Source organism: Triturus cristatus, chromosome 9 (assembly GCF_964204655.1).
Source record: "Triturus cristatus chromosome 9, aTriCri1.1, whole genome shotgun sequence".
Lineage (NCBI taxonomy): Eukaryota > Metazoa > Chordata > Amphibia > Caudata > Salamandridae > Triturus > Triturus cristatus.
In genome coordinates this window covers 160,304,456-160,326,895 of record NC_140592.1, presented here as the reverse complement: position 1 = coordinate 160,326,895, position 22,440 = coordinate 160,304,456, and the positions used below count along the sequence as shown (strand labels likewise).

The window sequence follows — 22,440 nt, the reverse complement described above, 5'->3', positions numbered from 1 at the left end:
TCGGAAGCTCTTCAGGTGGGTTACTGATTCTATTAAGACTGACTGCTGGGCACATCATGGACCAGTTTTGTTAGATGGCCAGTTGGAACTACGGAAACAACCTGCTGCTTCCCTCAATGTGACTGGCTGCTCTTCAACCAATCACAATTAGTGTTTAGATCATTCCAAATATGAATAGCGGCAAACTGCACCATCTAAGCTATTTGAAGTGCACAGAGGCATAGCATAGGCCACCTATGTTCTGGAGCAGAATCTGACGTTTGATTTTAATTTGCCTTCAGACAAATCTTTAGAGCAATGCATAGCAAGGCCAAATGCATTTTTGGTGGACGTTTTCTCCCTGACCTATGCACAGTCACTGCTTGGTGATTGCTGCATCAGTAAATCCAAAGATGAGCACTTTAACGAAGCCTCTTAGCACAGTTGATTATGAATAAAGATATGCCCAGCAGTCGAAGTGCGTTAAAAAACAGGCATGGGAAGTGTGATCCTGAGTGCAATGGAGGCGGTGTTAGTGAGAGTGTGGGTGGGGTCAAAGGCATGGCTGATAAAGAACAGACTATTAAATAATGTAATATATTATCATTTTCTTTGTTAGTCTTTCAATTTCGGGTGTAAAACACACACCTTTCATGAAAAATTAATGCATGGTAAACTAATTGGTAGGAAATGCACTAGTTTGTTATGAAACGTCTATTGGTTGATCTAAATCGCTGCATGTTTGTGTAAAGAGAGCCACAGGACTGAATCCTGGTTGGTGCAGTGGAGAATAGCGGCTCATGTATTTTTACAGCTATTGGGTTCCAGCTTGTGACTGAAAACTCTAGGAATATGTTAGTCAGTATTTTAAACTTGAGGTACACACAGTGAAAGATAGACTGTACAAAAAGATTTAGGTTTAAGCTAAAAACTTGCTTTCAAATATAGATTTTAGTAATGCACAATCAGATTTCACCTAGTGCAAACATTTTTATAAGTATCTATTAAAAGCAGGCAGTCCAGTACTCGGCTAGTAACACACATACATTACCTCTCAAAAAGGATACATCTTTTGTCATCTTGAATCATAACGTGAATCCATCAATTAAAGACTACAGTGGCTCACAAGCAGCCTTTAGATTTGCATATTCACCAATTGCACACCTTTGCATTTCTTTCAGGTAGCAGGTATCCTGATGAGAAGACTCGTTTCTTCTTTAGATCTCTGTCCCTCTCTGGGCTCCACAGCACAGGAGACCCGCTTTCCCTCTAAATCAAGGTAGCTCTACAGTTGGAAATGGTGGTTTCAGGATTGTCTTTTAATAAAAAGTAGTACATCTGTTTTTTGTTAAACTTATTATTTTTTTTTTTTTTTGAATGGGCATCTCCTTCCCCAAAGATCCATTCACTTCGACCTCTGGTTATAACCTGAAATTTGCACCACTAATAATGATTTTCATCATGAAAACCCAACCAATAGCACAGTATTCAACATATCACTCAAGACAAACTATGCCCGTTGTGCAAGTTTAATCCATTAAATAGTAGGTGGCAGTGCAAAAGGGAAGAATGGAAGCCATTTGTGCAATGAAAGTTTGTGTAAAATATACAGCCATCTTGTTTTGGTTTGTTGGCTAGAAAGAGTATATCGCCATAAAATGTTTTCAAGCTCGCAGAGAAGGAAGCCACACTCACAAAACCATTTACACCTGCCAGGAAATCCTTTGCCGATTCTATGCAGTTGTAAAAATAATAAGTACATTCAGTTGTAAACTCATGGTGATGATCACGTTTCCCTTTGCAAATGGGCCATATTCTGTCTACTGATGTATTAGGAACCCAATACACGATGTCTTCAAATACTACAAGACAGCACACATACCTCATTTCTAGTGGTGCACATGCAACTTATTTTCACAATTCCAAGTCACAATATTGTGCTAATACAAATCTATCCTTAGTGTAGCCTTGTAGCACCATGGGTTGTGTGGGAAATGTGCACGGTTCCAAGGTTTCATATAAGACCTAATCCAAATCATTAGATGGTTACTCTGGTATTGGGTTCTGATCCATCTCTCATGCTGTGAAGTGCCATATGATGGGAAGGCCTGGTACCAGGTTCAATTGTAGAATGATTACAAGTGGCCATTGTAGATAGGCGATTGGTCAGTTCTGATTCATTGAACTGAAGCATATAGTTCTAGAATGGGGCATGTGACTGGAGGGCTTTACTGTTTGATTAAAACATGTTTCACCAGTGGCATACCTGTCAGAGGGTTAGTCTGTACATGCTGCTTGGCATGATTGAGATAAGTTGGACGTGTGTTGTGTGTGATGTTCTATTGCATTAATGTAGGGCTATGATGATTCAAGATACAAACTTCCACTATTTTAACCAAGACGGACCAATGCACCATTTGCTGCAACTATTTCTACTTTATATGCACAGCGTGTGAGTATGCACACAATGCCTTGCACACGGAGATGCAGTAAACATTCAGAGAAGAAGATATGACCGATATACCCATATGCCACACAAACACAATATGCATGTTTTTTCTGTTATGTGGTAATAGCCAGAAACGTCAGGAAAATAGTTAAACCTGTAAGTAGGGACGGCGTTGCATACAATATTAAAGAAAGTGTAGTGGTGGTGGAGTGAAGTGGAGAGGTATCTGAATGATTACTACCTCCTCTATTTTACGTCGCTACAATTCCTCAAGTAATTACTAAATTACCTTCTCCTGCCAGAAGCAACAGCGTGATGTTATCCCTTCAAGGCTGCAACCCTTAAAAACGTTAATAGCTATCCCTCTCAAGTGCAATGCTACTGCTTCAAATCTACTTCACAAAGTTGAGGGTGTGGGGCTTTAGCATACACATTCACATAACACTTATGCTACTCTAAGGAATTATGCCTTTTTTTCTATGGCATAAGGAAATATGCCTATGCTGATGAATCAATATTCTCATTCTCTCTCTCTCTCATATACAATTTGGAAGACAGGCTGTAAAGTACTAAAAGTCACTATTACATTGAAGTACCTTCAAACGTTTTATCAAGCTGGCTTTTAAGTGGTGCTATACATGTATGGCAAAAAACCCAGTCACTTATATTAAGGCTCGCTGCTGTAGTAAGAAGCAACACAATAGATAACAATCTTTGATTAAAGGTTCCTCAGGTCATTACTAGATCATGTCAGATGAAAAATCCTGAAAATTCTTTCACAGAGCATGCAATCCGTTAAGGTGTTACTAAAGGTCCCTCGCGAGTCAAATGCAAAAATATCAAAGTTCTTTAATGAAGTTGCCGTTCCATAAGACGTTAAGAGGTCCCTCTCCTGTCTGATGCAACTGCTTGAAATGACTTAGTCAAAATTACAGATTTCAATAATTTTTTAAAATATTTATTCTAAGTAAGTGATGACACTCTATGTGTACGAGCTAACAATGCCAGGAAAACACAAATGCCTTCAAATAACTAATTTTGGCTGCATATGTTTAGGTGGCCGTGAATGCATGTGTAACCAAGACTTCTAAACTAAAGTGGTTTAACCCATTGATGGATCTTGTGCCCTGTGATGGGAGTGGATATTATTTGAGTAACAACTGAGCAATTTAATGGATAGAAAGATTGACTAAAAGTCCTGGTATATTTTTATGATTATTTTTTGTGAAAGCAGGCTGGCAGCCTCCAACTATACAGCACTAGCAGTTCCTAGTAAATTTAAGTGCCATCAAACTGATTCTTCGCAAACTGGCTTTGAGTGACTCTATCGGTATATGCTAATAGTTCCAGCAACTTATATTAAAGCCCACTGCCTTATGTTGTATGCTATGGTGGGAAGGAGCAAAACCTCAATGTTAGTGGAGTAACACAATAACAATATTTGATGAAAGGTTTGTGTATATCTTTCTATCTCTCATTTTTCTTTATCTCGTGTGTGTGTGTGTGTGTGTGTGTGTGTGTGATAGATAGATATATATACATTTACATATCTCAGAAAAAAACCCAAAGTTTACAGCGAAATTGTAGTTAAGAAATTAGAATAATCCTTGGAAGTGCACTTGAAAAAAACAATGGTTGCAGGGATGTTATAGTTAGGCTCACATTCCACTCGCACAAAACCAAACCATAGAAGTTCAGCATTTATAGTTACCTGAGCTAACTATAACTTACACCCCACCAATGCACTGCTTATGACCTCACATATTACATCACTCATGAAATGATCAATGACATCACTGATGACATCTCAAATGGCATCGCTGATGATATCATCCAGTGATTGAGTGTTTTATAAAAGTTTCAAAGTGTTAAAGATCTATACTAAGCCACTACCAAAGTTAAATGAGTATAGTTTGTGTACTACTGAGTGATATTTTTTTGTAACACATATTAAGTGAGTGGCTGTGTGACTGTGTGTATGGGTGAGTGAGTGGCTGTGTGAGTGAGTGAGTGACTTGTAGGTGAGGAAGTGACTGGGTGGGTGGCTGTGTGACTGAGTGGGTGTGTCAGTGTTGTATGTGTGAGTCGCTGGGTATGAGAGAGGCTGTATAGGTAAGTGATGGGGTGTGTGAGTGGCTGTATCAGTGAGTGGGAGCATAAGTGGTGTATGAGTGGGTGTGTGAGTGACTATTGGGGAGTGAATGTGGCGTATGGGTGAGTGTGTGCTTGTGTTAGTGACTGCATAGGGAGGGGAGTGAGTTCATGTGTTAGTATCTGTATAAGTAAGTGAGTGAATGTGTGAGTGACTGTATGGGTGGGTGAGTAGGTGTGTGAGTAGCAGTATGGGTGACTGAATCAGTGTGTGAGTGGCAGTATATGTATATGAGTGGGTGTTTTAGTGTTCATATGTCTATATGACTGAAGGTGTGAGTGGCTGTATTGGTGGGCGAGTGAGTGGGTGCATGAGTGGCTGTATGGGTAAGTTAGTGGTTGTGTGTGTCGCTGCTTGAGATGATGTGTGAGTGGCTCTATGAATCAGTGAGTGGGTGTGTGAGTACTTGTATGCGTTTGTGAATGGGTATGTGAATGATTTTGTGGGAGTAGGAGTAGGTATATGAGAGGTTGTATGGGGTGTGGGTGTGTGGGTGGTTATGTGGATGATGTCATTTGAGATGTCATCAGTGATGTCACTGACCATTTCATCATGAGTGATGTAATATGTATGATCATAAGTAGTGCATTGCGGGGTGTGAGTTATAGTTAGCTCAGATAACTATACCTATTGCATTTCTATGGTTTTTTACGATTGTAATTGGAATCCAAGCCTAACTTTAACGTTCGTGTAATCTTAATTTTTTCCCAGTGAGTTTCTAAGTTAAGAAAAAAAAATATTTCCTAACTATAACGTCCATGTGACCGTTGGTTGTTTTCAGTGAATTTCGAAGTTTTTATAAACATTTTATTTTCCAACTGTAACCTTTTGAGAGTGAGTGTGTGTGTGCGCATGGGTGTCTCATTGGGTATGTGAGGGAGTGCATGAGTGTCTCTGGGTGTGTGAGTGCAGGAGTTTCTGAGTTGGTCTGTCAGTGGATGTGTGAGTCTCTGAGTGGGTCTCTGAGCAACTGTGCGAGTGACTGTATGGGTTTGTGAGTGGGCGCATGAGTGAATGGGGCCTATGAGTGGCTGTATGGGTCTGAGTGGTTGTATAAATGTGTGAGTGCCGGTGTATGTGAGTGGGTGTCTTAAGTGTCTGTGTGGGTGTGTCAGTAGCTGTTAACCACAAAGGAACCACACCTTCCCTTTTATCCAGCAAAAATCTACAGTTGTGCACAAATTATCTTCTCAAGTGGGTACTTTCTTCTGGTTAATTATTAACTGCTACCTCATTGGGTAAATGTCTAGTGCATATTCTACATTACATCTGTGTAATGGACTTCAACGAAACGTCTCCAGTGAGCATGTGTGCATTTGGCAATGTGATTGTTCCTTCTGCGTCTTTATCCAGAATTCTATCATGGCATGTATCCTCCCATAGCGAGGACAAGACTACAAGGAGGTAAATCTCCACTAAACAGAAGTGATTCCTCTCATCTATATGAAGTACATGCTTCTTTATTTTGTGGAGAGGTCCTCATCTTCCTTGGTGTTGAAAATGTGATACCAAAATCGGCAGCAAATGCGCTGGGGGGACTTTTGGTAAGTTGTCCATCATCCTGGCAAAAGGTAGGAAGACCCTTGCATATAACTAAAGTGGGCAGGGAGGCCAGGCCAATTATTGGGAAGGGAGGCATGCGCCCCCCTTCCAGGGCCAATTTTGGCCCTGGGTACCCCACCCCCCAAGACCCAGCCACAATACAGTAGAGGAGGAGGGGGGTTGTGCGGCTCATCTCCCTGGGACAATTTTGGTCCTGGTGACCCCATCCCCCAGGGCCTGGCCATAACAAATGGGGGAGGGGTTCATGAGACCCCCCCCCTCCCCGGGCTGATTTTAGCTCTGGGGACCCCATCCCAGGGGCCAGGCCATATTTGGGGGAAAGATAGGCTGTGCAGCCCCCCTCCCCATGTTGATTGTGGCCCTGAGGACCCCACGCCTTGGGCCTGGCCATGTTTCCTTGGGTGCCCTGGAGCCTTCCCAGGGTGATTTAGAACTGCAGGAGAAGCCTCAAGGCCCCTGGTGTCCCAGCCAGCACCCTGCCTCCTGCGGGAACTGCCATTGCTATTGCCAACAAGGAGCTGCTGGAAATGCATCTCCCTGTGTGCAAGAGCAATATTTTCTTCTCTTTCCCTACCTGCATGGCTGTGGGCAGGGAAAGAGATGAAACCTCCACTTCCAGCAAGCGGAAGCCGTTTGATGGCTCCCATTTCCTGGAAGCAGAGTGTTTGCTTTTGGTTGGCTGGAGTGGTCAAAGCCCCTGCCAAACAAAAGAAAATAGCTATGTCCTAGGGGTAGGTACACCGGGACATAGCAGAAGCCGGCCCTGGGGGTTGGTGGTCCCTAGGGCCTTGTGTGGCTTCAAGAGGGGGGGCCACACTGCCCCACTCCTTTGAATTTGAAGCGCCTGCCCCTGGGAGGTGGTGGTCCCCGGGGCAGAGCACGACCCAGAAGGGGGCCGTACAACCCACTTCCTTTAAAAATAATAATAATAATAAAAATAAAAAAAAAGCAAGCACTTGGGACGTGGTGGTCCCTGGGGCCAGGGTTCTGTGGACCTCCTCCATGTGTATTTTAGCCCCGGGAGGTGGTGGTCCCTGGGGCTTCTTAGAAGCTTAAAAGGTGGGTTGCATGGCCCCCCTCGATTATTTAAAACAAACACACTTTTTTTTTTACCCCCCCCCCCCCCACCCCTCTTTTGTTCTCATTCTCCACTTGACGGATCACCACAAAACTTTCCATGTGCAACAAAAACTACCGGCACACTTTCTTTGGAAAGTTTCATGAAGATATGTCAAACAGGGCCAAAGATATAGGCAAGTCAAAAACGCTTTTTCTTTTGAACCATCGTTCTAACTATTACTACCTATTAATTTATATTCACAAACCTGCATTTTCTCAAGTCTTTACTAAAGGAATCTCAAGTCAGATGCCAAAGCATTAAAATTCCTTCATGAAGTTGCTCTTCCTCAAGTCATCACTAGAGGTCCCTCTAGAGTCAGATGAAAATCTTCAAAAAAATGTCCTAGGGTTGCTGTTCCTCAAGGCATTACTTGACATCCCCCAATGAGTCAGATGTAAAATAACTGAAATTCATATGACGCTGCAGTTCCTCATGTCATTACTAGAATTTGCTGGCAAGTCTGATTCCACTGCTTTAAATGTCAATCACATACCTGAGGGGGTGTGGCTTTAATCTATATATTTGCATATACACTCTTGCTAATCAAATGACCAGCTCTCTGCAGGATACATAAATATACCAACACTGTTTTAAAATAAGGATTCAACATTGCAACTTGCAATAAATGTCTTAAGTGTTATAGAAATAGTTAAAACCCTACTTTATATAGTGTGGCTGGGAGCCACGGGGAAGTACAAATGTCTAAAAAGTTCTGTTCTTGGGGAGCTATTGTTTAGGTGTATGTATACATGTACAAGGACAAATACTGTCATACAAAATAAAAGTCTCGAATGGCGAGAGTGGGCTGGTCGGTTGACCTACATTTTGTTATGGTGGCGAAGAGCATAATTTCAGGGATCTTTGAACAGACCACCTGTGAGTGATTGAAAAACCATATATGTATATATGCATGTATATTTTGGAAAACATGAGGCTGGTATGACAGCTAATGCTGTTTTTAGGTCTGGCCTAAAAAGCAGTGTTCGCACAGGACGATTAAAAGAAGGTGTGGGAAGTGAATATTTTTGTCCTCATTTCTTGAATTTAGTACCATAAAATTTATGTTCAAATGAATCTGTTTTTGTGTATTTCTCCCACTAGTGTGTCCTCGTAGTACATGTGATCATGTGGTCATGTAAAGGTGCTCTTTATGGGGTGTCTGAGTGCAATATGGCACCAATCTGAAAGGTTTGGAATTTGGTCACAGGAACCTGAGGTATATTGGTTATCCCATGCATGTGTAGCCATGCAGGACATGCTATTGATAGTATGTTTTCATTGGTCAGGTAGAATGTTATATGCATTCTTTAAGTGCATTCACACCATTACTATGGTCACGAATCCCTTTCATAGTATGTGCTTCACTTTTATTTCTCAGATTCTTGGTGACTGGATTCCAAGTAACTTGTTGAACTTGAGTTTGGTTGTGTTAGAATGTAGTCTCATAAAAAGGGTAGAGTTTCTTGTAGGACAGGATTGATGTGGCAGGATGTATTTGTGGTTTCTAAAATGGCACTTGTCCAACTGGTTGACCCTTGATCCGGTTGTGTATTTTATCAGGCATGCATGCACGCATGCGCAGGAAGGTTACATTCGTTTTGAGTGAAAAAACTGCATTGTTGAGGAAACGAGTAGGAGTTCTGTTGGGAGCAGAACATTGCCTTTCTTATAGCCTTTTATACTATGGTAAATTTAATGCAAAGGAGTGGGCATGCACTGTTTGGGGGTGACGGTAGAGTAACTGCTGAGCCAGTACATCTGAAGTCTGTTCATTTTAACCTTCTGGTACGTGTGGTCCTAGGTCTCTTGAGCAAATGCCCTGCCTCCATTTATCACTCTTGAAGAGTGACATCTTGCCAATTGTATGCTCCAATGTTTTGTTGGCTGCATGAAAATCTTCTCTTGGTGCTTCTGGAATATACTACTTTTTATAGAGTCAAATTATGATTCCTGGATTTTAGGCTTCAGTTGCCTTTAGTGCTGATTGTATTGAGTTCATAGTTAACTTTTATATATTGAGGTACCTTATACGCATTTATTATGTTAAAGGGTGACATCTTACTCTTGATACTGAGTTGACTGCATTATTGTGATGTTTAGTGTGTCTAGTTATATTTTGTATTTACAATTGAGGAGTTTGTAATTAAGTTTTATGTTCATTTACACGGTTTGTAGCATATGTGCAGTGGTAGGTCTCAAGAGTTATTCATGTTGTTAATATTATGATGTAAGATTGGAGAGCTCAGGTTCTCTTTATTCTAAGCTCAGAGAGCCCTGGGCAATGAAGTGTGATTATACTGATATCATTTGTGCCTTTGTGTTGTGCTGTAGGCGTTGAGGTTTTTATGTGTTTAGTGCAGTTGAAGAGTGATAGATTGAGATCAACACATGCTCCGTATTTCTATTCGTATGTTGTGTTGGTGCACTTGGCGTACTCGTTTGTGTCTGTGATTTTAGGTTTTGAGGTGTGGTATTTTTATTGATGAACATTGAGTTAAAGTGTTTTAAAAATTTGACCTACAGACATTTACGTACATTTGCATCTAGTTCCATTCAATTTCTCAGAAATGATCCATGCCGTGCAAAAGTTTTTCATGCCACTATCTACCTTAGTGATTGTACATAAATTGTATTTGATCAAATAAAGGTTTCAGTGTTTAGTAAATCAGTACTAGTGTTTGGACGTTAATTGCTGTTTTTTTTTATTAAAAAAGTATAGTGCCCTCTAGTTTTAGATCACTGTCTAACGCTTGTTCAATTCTCCTCATATAGGTAGCAGGGAGACTGCCTTCACCTACTCCATCAGTGCAGCGGGGGTTGTGAATGCAGTGAGCCGAGCCTGCCGAGAGGGAGAGCTCTCCACGTGTGGCTGCAGCAGGGCTGCTCGACCCAAAGACCTGCAAAGGGACTGGCTCTGGGGGGGCTGCGGGGACAACCTGGACTATGGCTACCGCTTCGCAAAGGAATTTGTTGATGCCCGAGAGAGAGAGAAAATACACCAGAAAGGGTCCTACGAGAGCTCGCGGACATTAATGAATCTTCATAACAACGAAGCTGGAAGAAGAGTAAGTAGGGGTACAATGAGGCAAGATGTACAAGCCACCTAAAAGGACTGATCATTAACTGATGTTGCTTAGATTCACACTATAAGGCTGCATGGCTCGCGCTGTATGTAGTGGAGTATCTGAAGTATGGTACCTGGGGCTTCCGTGTTAAGGTGCGGACACACTGTTAGGATGTATGGCTCGTGATGTATCTAGTAGATTATCTGCAGCATGGTACCATGGAGGTTCGGTGATAAGGTAAGGGGATTCACTGTAAGGCTGCCGTACTCATGCTGTATGTAGTAGAGTATCTGCAGCATGGTACCATGGAGGTTCCGTGTTAAGGTAAGGGGATTCACTGTAAGGCTGCAGTACTCATGCTGTATGTAGTAGAGTATCTGCAGCATGGTACCATGGAGGTTCCATGTTAAGGTGGGGAAACACTGTAAGGCTGCATGGCTCGTACTGTATGTAGTAGAGTATCTGAAGCATGCTACCATGGAGCTTCCGTGTTAAGGTGCGGACGCACTGTAAGGCTCCATGGCTCACTCTGTATGTAGTAGATTATCTGAAGCATGGTACCATGGAGCTTCCATGTTAAGGTAGGGGGACTCACTAAGGCTGCATGGCCCATGCTGTATGTAGTAGAGTATTTGAAGCATGGTAGCATGGAACTTCTGTGTTAAGGTGCGGACACACTATAATGTTGCCTCGCTCACACTGTTTTTTAGTAAATTATCAGAAGCATGGTACCATGGAGCTTCCGTGTTAAGGTGCGGACTCGTATGTGGTGGATTTCTGGTTACAGTAGGGGCCTTTCTGTAGCACTGCCACAGGGTCATGCTGTACCTAGATGTTATTTAAAGATTTGTGCCGAGGGCTTTCATGCCAATGTGGGACCTATTGTTGGCACTATGCCACAGGCTCACTCTCGAGGCAGTAACTATTTAAAGCATTGGGATCCTATGTTACGGCTGTGGTTCGTCTAAAGCAATTAATTAAAAGCAATATGGCGCTGGGGTCTCATGTCAATGCTGTTACCCAATTAACACACTTTGCATTGCCATGGTCAACGTTAATCGGTGAACTGTGGGCTCAGACTATAGGCTGCATCTCTTAAAATAATTGCACCATGGGATTACAAAGTAACTTTGTGTCCTGTCAGCAGTTTACCCATGATCCTATGCTGAAGCTGTGGCCCATTTACATAACTGTACCACAGGCACTGAATGAAATCTGTGCCCGTTCAAAAGCATTGCACCACAGTACTACACAGTAAGGTTGTGACCAAAAGGCCTTGTAACGTGGGCTCCAGTGCTCAGGCAGTGGCCCATTCAAAGCTGTGTGCCAGGGGTTCTGTGTGCCAGGGGTTCTGGTGACAGGCAGTGGCCCATTCAAAGCTGTGTGCCAGGGGTTCTGGTGACAGGCAGTGGCCCATTCAAAGCTGTGTGCCGGGGGTTCTGGTGACAGGCAGTGGCCCATTCAAAGCTGTGTGCCAGGGGTTCTGGTGACAGGCAGTGGCCCATTCAAAGCTGTGTGCCGGGGGTTCTGGTGACAGGCAGTGGCCCATTCAAAGCTGTGTGCCGGGGGTTCTGGTGACAGGAAGTGGCCCATTCAAAGCTGTGTGCCGGGGGTTCTGGTGACAGGCAGTGGCCCATTCAAAGCTGTGTGCCGGGGGTTCTGGTGACAGGCAGTGGCCCATTCAAAGCTGTGTGCCGGGGTTTCTGGTGACAGGCAATGGCCCATTCAAAGCTGTGTGCCGGGGGTTCTGGTGACAGGCAGTGACCCATTCAAAGCTGTGTGCCGGGGGTTCTGGTGACAGGCAGTGGCCCATTCAAAGCTGTGTGCCGGGGGCTCTGGTGACAGGCAGTGGCCCATTCAAAGCTGTGTGCAGGGGGCTCTGGTGACAGGCAGTGGCCCATTCAAAGCTGTGTGCCGGGGGTTCTGGTGACAGGCAGTGGCGCATTCAAAGCTGTGTGCCGGGGGTTCTGGTGACAGGCAGTGGCCCATTCAAAGCTGTGTGCCGGGGGTTCTGGTGACAGGCAGTGGCCCATTCAAAGCTGTGTGCCGGGGGTTCTGGTGACAGGAAGTGGCCCATTCAAAGCTGTGTGCCGGGGTTCTGGTGACAGGCAGTGGCCCATTCAAAGCTGTGTGCCGGGGGTTCTGGTGACAGGCAGTGGCCCATTCAAAGCTGTGTGCCGGGGGTTCTGGTGACAGGCAGTGGCCCATTCAAAGCTGTGTGCCGGGGGTTCTGGTGACAGGCAATGGCCCATTCAAAGCTGTGTGCCAGGGGTTCTGGTGACAGGCAGTGACCCATTCAAAGCTGTGTGCCGGGGGTTCTGGTGACAGGCAGTGGCCCATTCAAAGCTGTGTGCCAGGGGTTCTGATGACAGGCAGTGGCCCATTCAAAGCTGTGTGCCGGGGGTTCTGGTGACAGGCAGTGGCCCATTCAAAGCTGTGTGCCGGGGGTTCTGGTGACAGGCAATGGCCCATTCAAAGCTGTGTGCCGGGGGTTCTGGTGACAGGCAGTGACCCATTCAAAGCTGTGTGCCGGGGTTTCTGGTGACAGGCAATGGCCCATTCAAAGCTGTGTGCCGGGGGTTCTGGTGACAGGCAGTGACCCATTCAAAGCTGTGTGCCGGGGGTTCTGGTGACAGGCAGTGGCCCATTCAAAGCTGTGTGCCAGGGGTTCTGGTGACAGGCAGTGGCCCATTCAAAGCTGTGTGCCGGGGGTTCTGGTGACAGGCAGTGGCCCATTCAAAGCTGTGTGCCGGGGGTTCTGGTGACAGGCAATGGCCCATTCAAAGCTGTGTGCCGGGGGTTCTGGTGACAGGCAGTGACCCATTCAAAGCTGTGTGCCGGGGGTTCTGGTGACAGGCAGTGGCCCATTCAAAGCTGTGTGCCAGGGGTTCTGGTGACAGGAAGTGGCCCATTCAAAGCTGTGTGCCGGGGGTTCTGGTGACAGGCAGTGGCCCATTCAAAGCTGTGTGCCGGGGGTTCTGGTGACAGGCAGTGGCCCATTCAAAGCTGTGTGCCAGGGGTTCTGGTGACAGGCAGTGGCCCATTCAAAGCTGTGTGCCAGGGGTTCTGGTGACAGGCAGTGGCCCATTCAAAGCTGTGTGCCGGGGGTTCTGGTGACAGGCAGTGGCCCATTCAAAGCTGTGTGCCGGGGGTTCTGGTGACAGGCAGTGGCCCATTCAAAGCTGTGTGCCAGGGGTTCTGGTGACAGGAAGTGGCCCATTCAAAGCTGTGTGCCGGGGGTTCTGGTGACAGGCAATGGCCCATTCAAAGCTGTGTGCCAGGGGTTCTGGTGGCAGACAGGGGCCCATTCAAAGCTGTGTGCCGGGGGTTCTGGTGACAGGCAATGGCCCATTCAAAGCTGTGTGCCAGGGGCTCTGGTGACAGGCAGTGGCCCATTCAAAGCTGTGTGCCGGGGGTTCTGGTGACAGGAAGTGGCCCATTCAAAGCTGTGTGCCGGGGGCTCTGGTGAATGCTGTTCTCTGGATATTCTAGCCTTCGAAATTGCTCAGCCATGTTGACTTTTCATAAAGATGTCATCAGGCATTGATACAGCGAATATGAACATAATGCAATCTTGATGGACTTCCAACTATAGGATTAACACACAGAGTTGTGTTCACACGTGGAAAGAGCCCTTAAAGGCGTTATCTGGCGGAATATTTACTTTAGAAATAAAAACATTCCATTATTTCTCTGACATCACTGCCAGAGGAGATTTCAGCACTGGAATAATGGGCTCTTTATTTGAACAGTGGAAGGGAATGAAACGCCCAATGCCGGAGTGGCCATTTCCCCAGACAGCTTCTTCTCAACAATTATTAGTTAAAATATCATCCGTTTAAAAAAAAAAAATCCAGACCTTACTTTTCTTTCGTTCTGGAAAGACTTCTAAACAGCGCATCAGCGCGTCCACGGTCCTGCACTGCGCTTTGCAAATTGCATTAACGTTGTGGTTTTACGGGCTGGATAACATCACATTTAAATGCACTAACACGGCAGCCTAATTCATATAGAATAATGCGAGTGGGTTAGAGTGTGATGGCTCGGCTCACGTCATTCCTAGTAAACCAGCACAGGTCGAGCTTTGTGTGATGGAATACACGAGCAGGCAAGTCATGGCGGCCACCCATGAGCCCATTTCCCCCGCCGTCGTTTAAACTTCAGGCCATATTTAGTTTCCGCCTTTAGCCTTGGCGTGGACATGTCTATGCAAGGCACCGACGGCTGTCCGTCATTCCCTTTTGCTTTGGGACTCCACTTGGTGCAAGAAAGAGGCGCTGTAAAATGGACCACGGCCTCTGCAGTAATTCAAAACCATCTGTTATTAGATGCAGTTCAAGCAGTAAATTGCTTAGCTTACAGCTCTGTCAGAAGGAAACTGCAGAGAAGTAGACAGGCTACAGCAGAAAGGTCTGAGGTGTAAATGTAAATTTGATACTTGTATAGCGCACTACTCACCCGCAAGGGTCTCAAGACGCTTGTACGAATACCGCTGTGGAACCCATCCTGGCTTTCCCTGTGAGGCGTCCACTCCTGGGCACCCCCAAGGTGGAGGCCAGGCATCCTTAGCGTTGTGGGGGCCGTTGTGGAGATTAAGCAAGCTATTGCCTAGAGTTGCAGAGTGGGACTCCACGATTGGAATAGGCACCGAGGCGAGAATTCTCAGGTCCGTGGAATTTTTGAGCCCAAGACCCGCCGAGGCAGGGAATTGAACCCTGGACCTCTGCATCAGGGTCTGCCGCTCTAATCATTGAGCCACACTTCTCCACAGAATATATGGCAGAATATTGTGTTTTGCTCATTTACATCAAAGCTGCAAAAAAATGGAGAGCTCTCCGAAATTTCTACCTCGAAATAAAAATAAAACGCTATCAATGTTTTAAATCTGAGACCGAATGCAAAAGCTTTGTTTTGATATGCTAAGTTGATTGTTAGGGTTGATTTTATTGGGCAGTCGCATTAAAGACCTTCCTATAGATAATTGTAAGTGCGTTTGAAGATGGTTTTGTTTTTGTAGGTAGTTTCGCAATGGGAACAGTAGTACTTCCCAGATAGGCCTGCATTGGAACGCTTTCTTTGTTGGTTTCCTATTTTTTTTCCATTTGCTAGTGGCAAAATATGTGCACCATTCTATTTTCAAACCACTGTCCACTTAAGACTATATACCCAAAACATTTCTGAGGGTGCTTCTAACTCTGACGCTTTTCAGACTGTAGGTACAGACATTATGCACCTAAGAAGGTGGCGTGTTTGTATTATCTAGTTTTTTAAAATGTAATAAATATAGGCGGTGCTAAATTAGAGGATCTAATAATGAGATGATGGGCAATGTATCCTTGAAACTTGAAAAATACATTTTTGGAGAGTCTATATCTTTGTTGGAAATTACATTCGTGCATTGTTCTTAAATCATTTTGTTGGTTCATATTAAAGGAACACACTTTTTTCTTGCATAGAGTGGTCTAGTTGTACTACGTAGCTCTAGCTTAACAAATACAATACTTTTGATGCTGTGTAGCAACAATGCATGATCAAAACTTAGTTACAGTTCTCGAGGATGTATGATGTTGGAATGATGACTACGTCCTACATTTGTGTACTTTGTGGCTCTGCTCATTCCCCATCTTTCTTTTAGTTTGTATTTATCTCGAGTTCAGATTTGACAAATGTCAATAAAATCATTTCCGTATCATCGAATGCGCTTGTACCAGCAAGTGACTTTACTTAGTAACATTTATGATATTATGTAGTAGTCATAAGTGTCATTTTTTGATCCTCACTAATGTCTGTGTCTTTCTCTTCTTTAGACAGTCTATACTTTGGCTGATGTGGCTTGCAAGTGCCACGGGGTTTCTGGCTCTTGCAGCTTGAAGACCTGCTGGCTACAGTTAGCCGACTTCCGCAAGGTGGGGGACTTCCTGAAGGAAAAGTACGACAGCGCTGCCTCTATGAAGCTGAACACCCGGGGGAAGCTGGTGCAGGTGAATAGCAGGTTTAACCCACCCACCACAAACGATCTAGTTTATGTGGACCCCAGCCCTGACTACTGTGTGCGCAACGAGAGCACAGGATCAATGGGCACCCAAGGCCGGCTGTGCAACAAGACCTCGGAGGGCATGGACGGTTGTGAGCTAATGTGCTGTGGTCGGGGCTACGACCAGTTTAAGACCGTGCAGACTGAGCGTTGCCACTGCAAGTTCCACTGGTGTTGCTATGTCAAGTGCAAAAAGTGCACTGAGATTGTGGACCAGTTTGTGTGCAAATAGTGCTTGTATACAAACCCTGGGACTATTGTATATCCACTTTATTTATGGAGCTCAGGCAATGCGAGGCTGGACGAACTCGGAGACAGGAACTTTATCTTCACCCGTTTGAGAACTGCTGAATGGCAGAGATGGTGATAGAACCTGAACGAAGCTATTTATTTAAAAAACAAAAAGACGTTCTTGACTTGCATCACAGTAAGGGAAAGTAACTACGATCTAAGGACATGGGCTACCAGGTGCATGTGTAATAGCCAATCACAGGAAGATGCACCATTCCATCTGAACAGACTGACAATCATGCACTAGTGCATAATTGATCTGCAGACCAAGTAAAACGCACATGCACACTCCTACTGCTTAAAAATGATTACTGCATTGGGTCAGTTGTCTAAGTGGTGCTCTTTGTGGAGAGGTTGTATATTGAAATCTGGTGACAGGGACAGAATTTAATGATGTATGAATGTTGAAAGCAAAAAGTTTGGTTTGTGTGCTACAAAAAAATAACTTTTATCTAGTAGCTTTGGGGTCAAAAGGGGAAAACTTGTTACATTGAGCAATAGCACCAGGGCCAGTTAAAGGTCTCTTTGCGTTCTAGGACCTGCAAGTACTATGCATCTGAATGCCAAAAACTGGTTAAATCCATGTTGAGGTTGTATTATGCACTTCATGTTCCATAGCACACTTCATCGGCCACTTGATTTCATTTTGCTGCCATTTTGCAGCGGAAGGACTGTGCCTTATTTTTGTTGATCACTTTAGAAAAGAAAGCAAGTGGGCCTCATGAAAAACGCTCAATTTCTCCTCATTGCTACGATATTGTATCTGGTGGCCATGTGGATTGCAGGGAGACGAGGACTGGTTCAAAAGTCCATTTTGTGAGAGTAGATCTGTTTTACTGCAGGTTTAGTGAAAGTTGTGTTTACTGCTGTGACAATAGAGCTTCATATTATTTTAAAACAGCAGCCAGGCTACATTTTACAGAACCCTGCATCAGCACAATGTATCCTGTGTACTAAGTTGTCATAATACTCACGCTTTACATATAGCTATACACTAAACTGTTCTTGCATTATGTGAACAGTTACATATAGGGGAACAACGTGGTCTGCTGGTGTCTGGTATTTGGAAATTTGTGTGTACGTACGTGTGTGGGCGTGTGTGTGTGTATATATATGTGTGTGTGTGTGTATATATATATATATATATATATATGTGTGTATATATATATATATATATATATATATACATATACATATACACACACACTTCATTACAGGCAATGAAAGAGATGAAAGCCTATGTGTTTATTTACAAATGTAGTTAGGGAACAAATGAAATTTCTAATTTTATTGCATTATGAAATATTACTGGATTGGGATTCTTTTTTATCGCGACATTCTTAAGTTTCGTGGTACAAGCCTAAGAGCCCTGCCTCAAAGTGGTTGTTCTGGATCTTATAAGCACAGACTCCTGCTCAATGGCTTAGACCTTTCTTATGTCATTCATAAACCACAGTCGTTCTTGATCAAACATGAGCAACAGTGATTTGACCATGATTTTGACCTGAGTGGGTTGCAGTCACACCGGGTTACAATGCACTTAAAATTTAAATTCTTCACATTCTTTTTCTTTTTTTACTCTGAGGGCATTACCAATGATTGTTGGGTTAAATATAGACACTTAAAGTCTCACATCAACAGCACACTTTGAACACTTAACTTTTCTATCAGTCTGGAAGGGCTCTCGGCACCTATTTGAGCAGTTGAGTATGTCTGTGAGTGCTCTACTTAGACTTTTTTGTTTGGCAGGGATTTTCTCCTTAACCACGTAACATTTCGCACATTTAAGTCGTCTTGTTTTTTTTTTCACTTGGAGCTATTGAATTGATTCCATTTTAGTTTCATTTTGAAAAAAAAAAACGGTGTTCAAAAAGATTACATTTTTTAATTGTTTTTTTAATTTATTTTACCATCCAAGTTTTATACCGAGTTCTGTGTGCAGCACATTTAAAAGAAACCTGGGATTGGACCTGTAAGCACTAGTTCGGAAAACTGTAACATGTCCATCCTTTGTCCTACAAGCAAAATGGCCGACATCCATTTCCAGATGTTGGTTCATTATTATTAAGTGGCTGCACATTTTAAACCCGCTGCGACAACAACCTGGCTATTAAAACGAAACTATTTAATGTAAACTATTTTCCTTGTCACCCAGATATGTAAATCTTTTATGTTCTTTTCTGTTTTATTCTGTACATTTAATGTACATATTTCCTTGTTTTGTATATTTCACTGGTTACAAACACAAACTTTAAAGAGATGAGTGGCATCGGCCACAATGGAAGAAGATAGAATATAAAATAAAAAGTCGGTTGTAATTGGGAAGTGTGTTTGCCTGATTTGCTCTCAGCAGTCAAGTTTTGGAGCAGGCCACGTCCGAGCCTGAGTCGGCGCCCGAAACCATTGGAGGAACGTGCTCACCAGAAGAGTTTGAACTCTGCTATGTCCGATCCTTTGTGTGAAAAGCTACATGTGCAAGCACTTAAATACACATTATGTGCCACAAAACATTAGGCAAATTGTTCAGCCTCAACAGATGCTACCAAGGGGCATATTGCTTAACTTACATACTGTTGTGAGAGAAGTTACTTGCTCGTTTTTTTAAATTTTATGTTTTACCGTTTTGAGAAGTAAAACATTTAAAGGGACGGCTGTACACCAAGCGTGGTAAGAAAAAAATCTAATAGATTAATGAAAACCATACAAGTTCCACATAACACCTGAACGCTTGCAGATCACAGAATACTTTTGTTTTAAATGTATAGTTGTCTGCAGAACTTGAAAGTGTAGTTACAATTGCCAGTAGAAAGGTCAAAAAGCTGCCGGAGAAGGGGGGAATTTAACAGAAATGAGACAATTGTTTAGGTCTCCTGCAATAATTAATCCTCAATATGTCGCCTCCCCCTCCTTAAAGCTGGGTTTGATTAATAATCCCTTTAAAAAACACTGCAACAAATTGAAACTTATTTTCAGTGCCAAGAATGCATCACCCACGAAAGCCGTAGGCCAACATATAGAACAGTTAAAATACAAGTTTCTGGGCAAACGCAAGGGTCCTGTGGTCCCATTATTCACATCTGTTTCAGTTTTCCATTAGTTGTATATTGATCAGTGCTTTTTATTGCAAAAACACATACCCTATTTTAGAAAGTCAGCAGTTTTTTCGGGAATGTTTTAAACTCTACGAAGAACAGGAAAATTAACAAATATTTATATATAGCCAGTGGCCAGAAAGAGCTTGTTCAAAAAAGTCTTAATGGGTTGAAGTAAGAAGAATGTTTTGAATTTCAGTTAAGTTTATGCTCACTCTTTAAACTGCTCCTGTCCTGAGGCTGGTGCAGTGTATGTTTAGTTCTGAACTTCTGTTTAACTTGGTCCTCTCTGCCAATGGCGATTCTTACTTTTTTTTTGCGAGACAATATTTAAGCCACTTGTGTCAACAACTATAATTCGGAGCAGAGGACGTTATATTGAGTAGCTGCTGCCTAGAAATTAGTAGCATGCTACATTCATCATTTTACATATTTGAATATAAAATGAAGCCTAAGGTTCTATTAAGCCGCCAAGAACTCTTACACACAGCACTTTCTTTAAGGCTCAAAAAAAATACCCAGCCCTTTTTGCATCTCTGCTCCCAATTACTCTGCTCTATAGATGGGTAGAAATATCCGAGGGTAGTTAAAAAAGAAGAAACTAAGAACCATGACCTAGAAAATGCTAAGGCAATTCTCAATATTCTAATTTTAAACTAAATATTCCTCCGGTTTCCGATAAAATTATAGTTTGCATTTTTTGCCGCGTAGTTGAGTGCTCTGCACCTCTTGCCTTCCACTGTTGGTGATTCTTTTACTAGGTGCACATTGAGTGTGCTATGTAAATCAAGCGTAACCTGAAAAGGTTTTACTTCAATTTTACGTTGGAACATTATTGATAAATCATTGTCCGGTGCAGAATCAGTCTTCAGCACAGCAGTGGTGTACTGCACTGCTCCACACTTCATCATTATGGCTGACCCAGTATAGTTTCGTGCACTAGAGACGTCATCATCATTCAACTGTATTTTGGTCATAGACCATAAAAGTGCAAGTGCAAAGTACAGCATATAGAGAATATTAAAATCCGATATATACATTAGGAACTAAAAGTAGTAGTACACGACATGAGGCGGAGTACAATGAGCATTAGTACATTGGTAGCCAATTCAAAGTTTAAAAGAAACACAGTGGGCTTAAACAGATAATACAAGTATCCGTAGGAACACAATCTATTAGTCCATTATGATATAGGGGAACACAGGTATGGAGTAAAAACCATGACATCAAAAGCCTTTGCCTAAACCACTTAAGGGTCGAGGCCCCCGCTATGCCGGCAGGTCTCTGTGCTTTTTAAACACCCTAAGCCAGTAAGAGGCTGCCCAGTAGACCCAAACCAATGACACAAGGGTAATTTAAAACCATATAGATACGATGGATAAAAGGTTAAAAATCTTTGCAAAGATTTCACGCTTTCGACAAAAGCCTTTTAAATGCCCACATGTGGGCCAAGAACTTGGCAACAGCACAAACAATTGTTGGGGTAGGTTCTGATCTTCGGATACGGAGTGCCTCGACGTGAAGGCTTGTACCCAGCTGCTTACAAATTGGTTTCAGCCATTTGTGTCTTGGGCAAACAAAAATCACGTGGGCAATGGACTCTATAGCAGATGTGCACCTGGGGCAATGCTGCGAGGGAGTGCATGTCTGCCTCCAGATGCTAGTATACGAGTTTAGAGGAAGTGACCCAGAGCGGAATTGCATAGAGAGTTTCCTGTTGAAGGGAATGGCGATGATTTCAAAATATTGCTAATAAAGACTAGTAATTTAAAAATTCATCAAATCCAAGGTTAGGCATCTCCACGAGGAGCTGGTGACAGAGCCCTGGGCTACCCAATTTCAACAGTATTTCTGGAGTGCATCTTAGCTGAGGGGCACCAAATGGTCCTTATTTTCCCAGTGATCCCCTAGATCCAGTGCTCTTGGAGAGGATTTCACATTGCAAATCTAGCCAACCTTACTGGAGGGGTCAAGTAGGACCACCTCATCAAGGGTGGCAGCCTACTAGGCCAACTACGGGGTGGTCCTAATATGCAGCCAGAATAATAGGGTTCGTAACTTGGCCTTTCAACAATGGTGGCTCTATTCAAGTCTTAGCGGAGGGAGTGGCGTGCTCTGCGGTAGAGAAATGAGTGACCTGAGAACCTTGTTCTCAGAGTTCAGTAGAGCATCCATCCTTTCAAATTCCCATAATTCTGCTCCATATAGCGCTGCACCCACCGCTTTAGCCTCCTAGATCTGTATTGGGGCTGTCACTGGTTTAGTAAAAAAGGTGTCCTGTTCCTTAAGCAAAGCTCCAACGACTTGTCTGTGCTTGAGCGTCTGCTTTTCTACATGGGGTTTCCATGACACATCTTTGGAGATGGTAATTCCCAAGTAATTAACAGTATTCAACCTCTCCAGGGGGACCACTCCTATTCTAGAGAAGGAGCTTCATCTTTAGGGTGTTAATCTCCAAGCCCTGTAAGTCACAAAATGATTTCAACTATTCAGGAGGAGTTGGAACCCACTTGGTGGTTTTGATACTAACAGAGTATCATCAGCGAATAATAGAGTTGCCATTTATTCTCCCCCTAAGGTTGGGGCATCCGCTGGAACCTGGGGAAGATGCTGGACTACACCATTCACAAAGGGATGGGAGCCAGGACACAGCCCTGGCGTACCCCCCTGTTAATTACTATTGGGTCTGAAAGCG

At 43.4% G+C, this 22,440-nt stretch overlaps 1 protein-coding gene across 4 annotated transcripts in view; it reads left to right on the top strand.

Moving 5' to 3' along the window:
* The window catches only part of WNT5A (Wnt family member 5A), a 72,592-nt gene extending 53,621 nt beyond the window's left edge, over positions 1 to 18,971 (top strand). For all 4 annotated transcript variants that reach the window (XM_085624644.1, XM_085624641.1, XM_085624643.1 and 1 more), the window contains exons 4-5: positions 10,036 to 10,328; positions 16,136 to 18,971. In XM_085624644.1, the coding sequence (XP_085480770.1) occupies positions 10,036 to 10,328; positions 16,136 to 16,594 (752 nt within the window). In that variant the 3' untranslated portion in view covers positions 16,595 to 18,971. The remainder of the gene's footprint in view (positions 1 to 10,035; positions 10,329 to 16,135) is intronic.
* Positions 18,972 to 22,440: the final 3,469 nt, after the last annotated feature.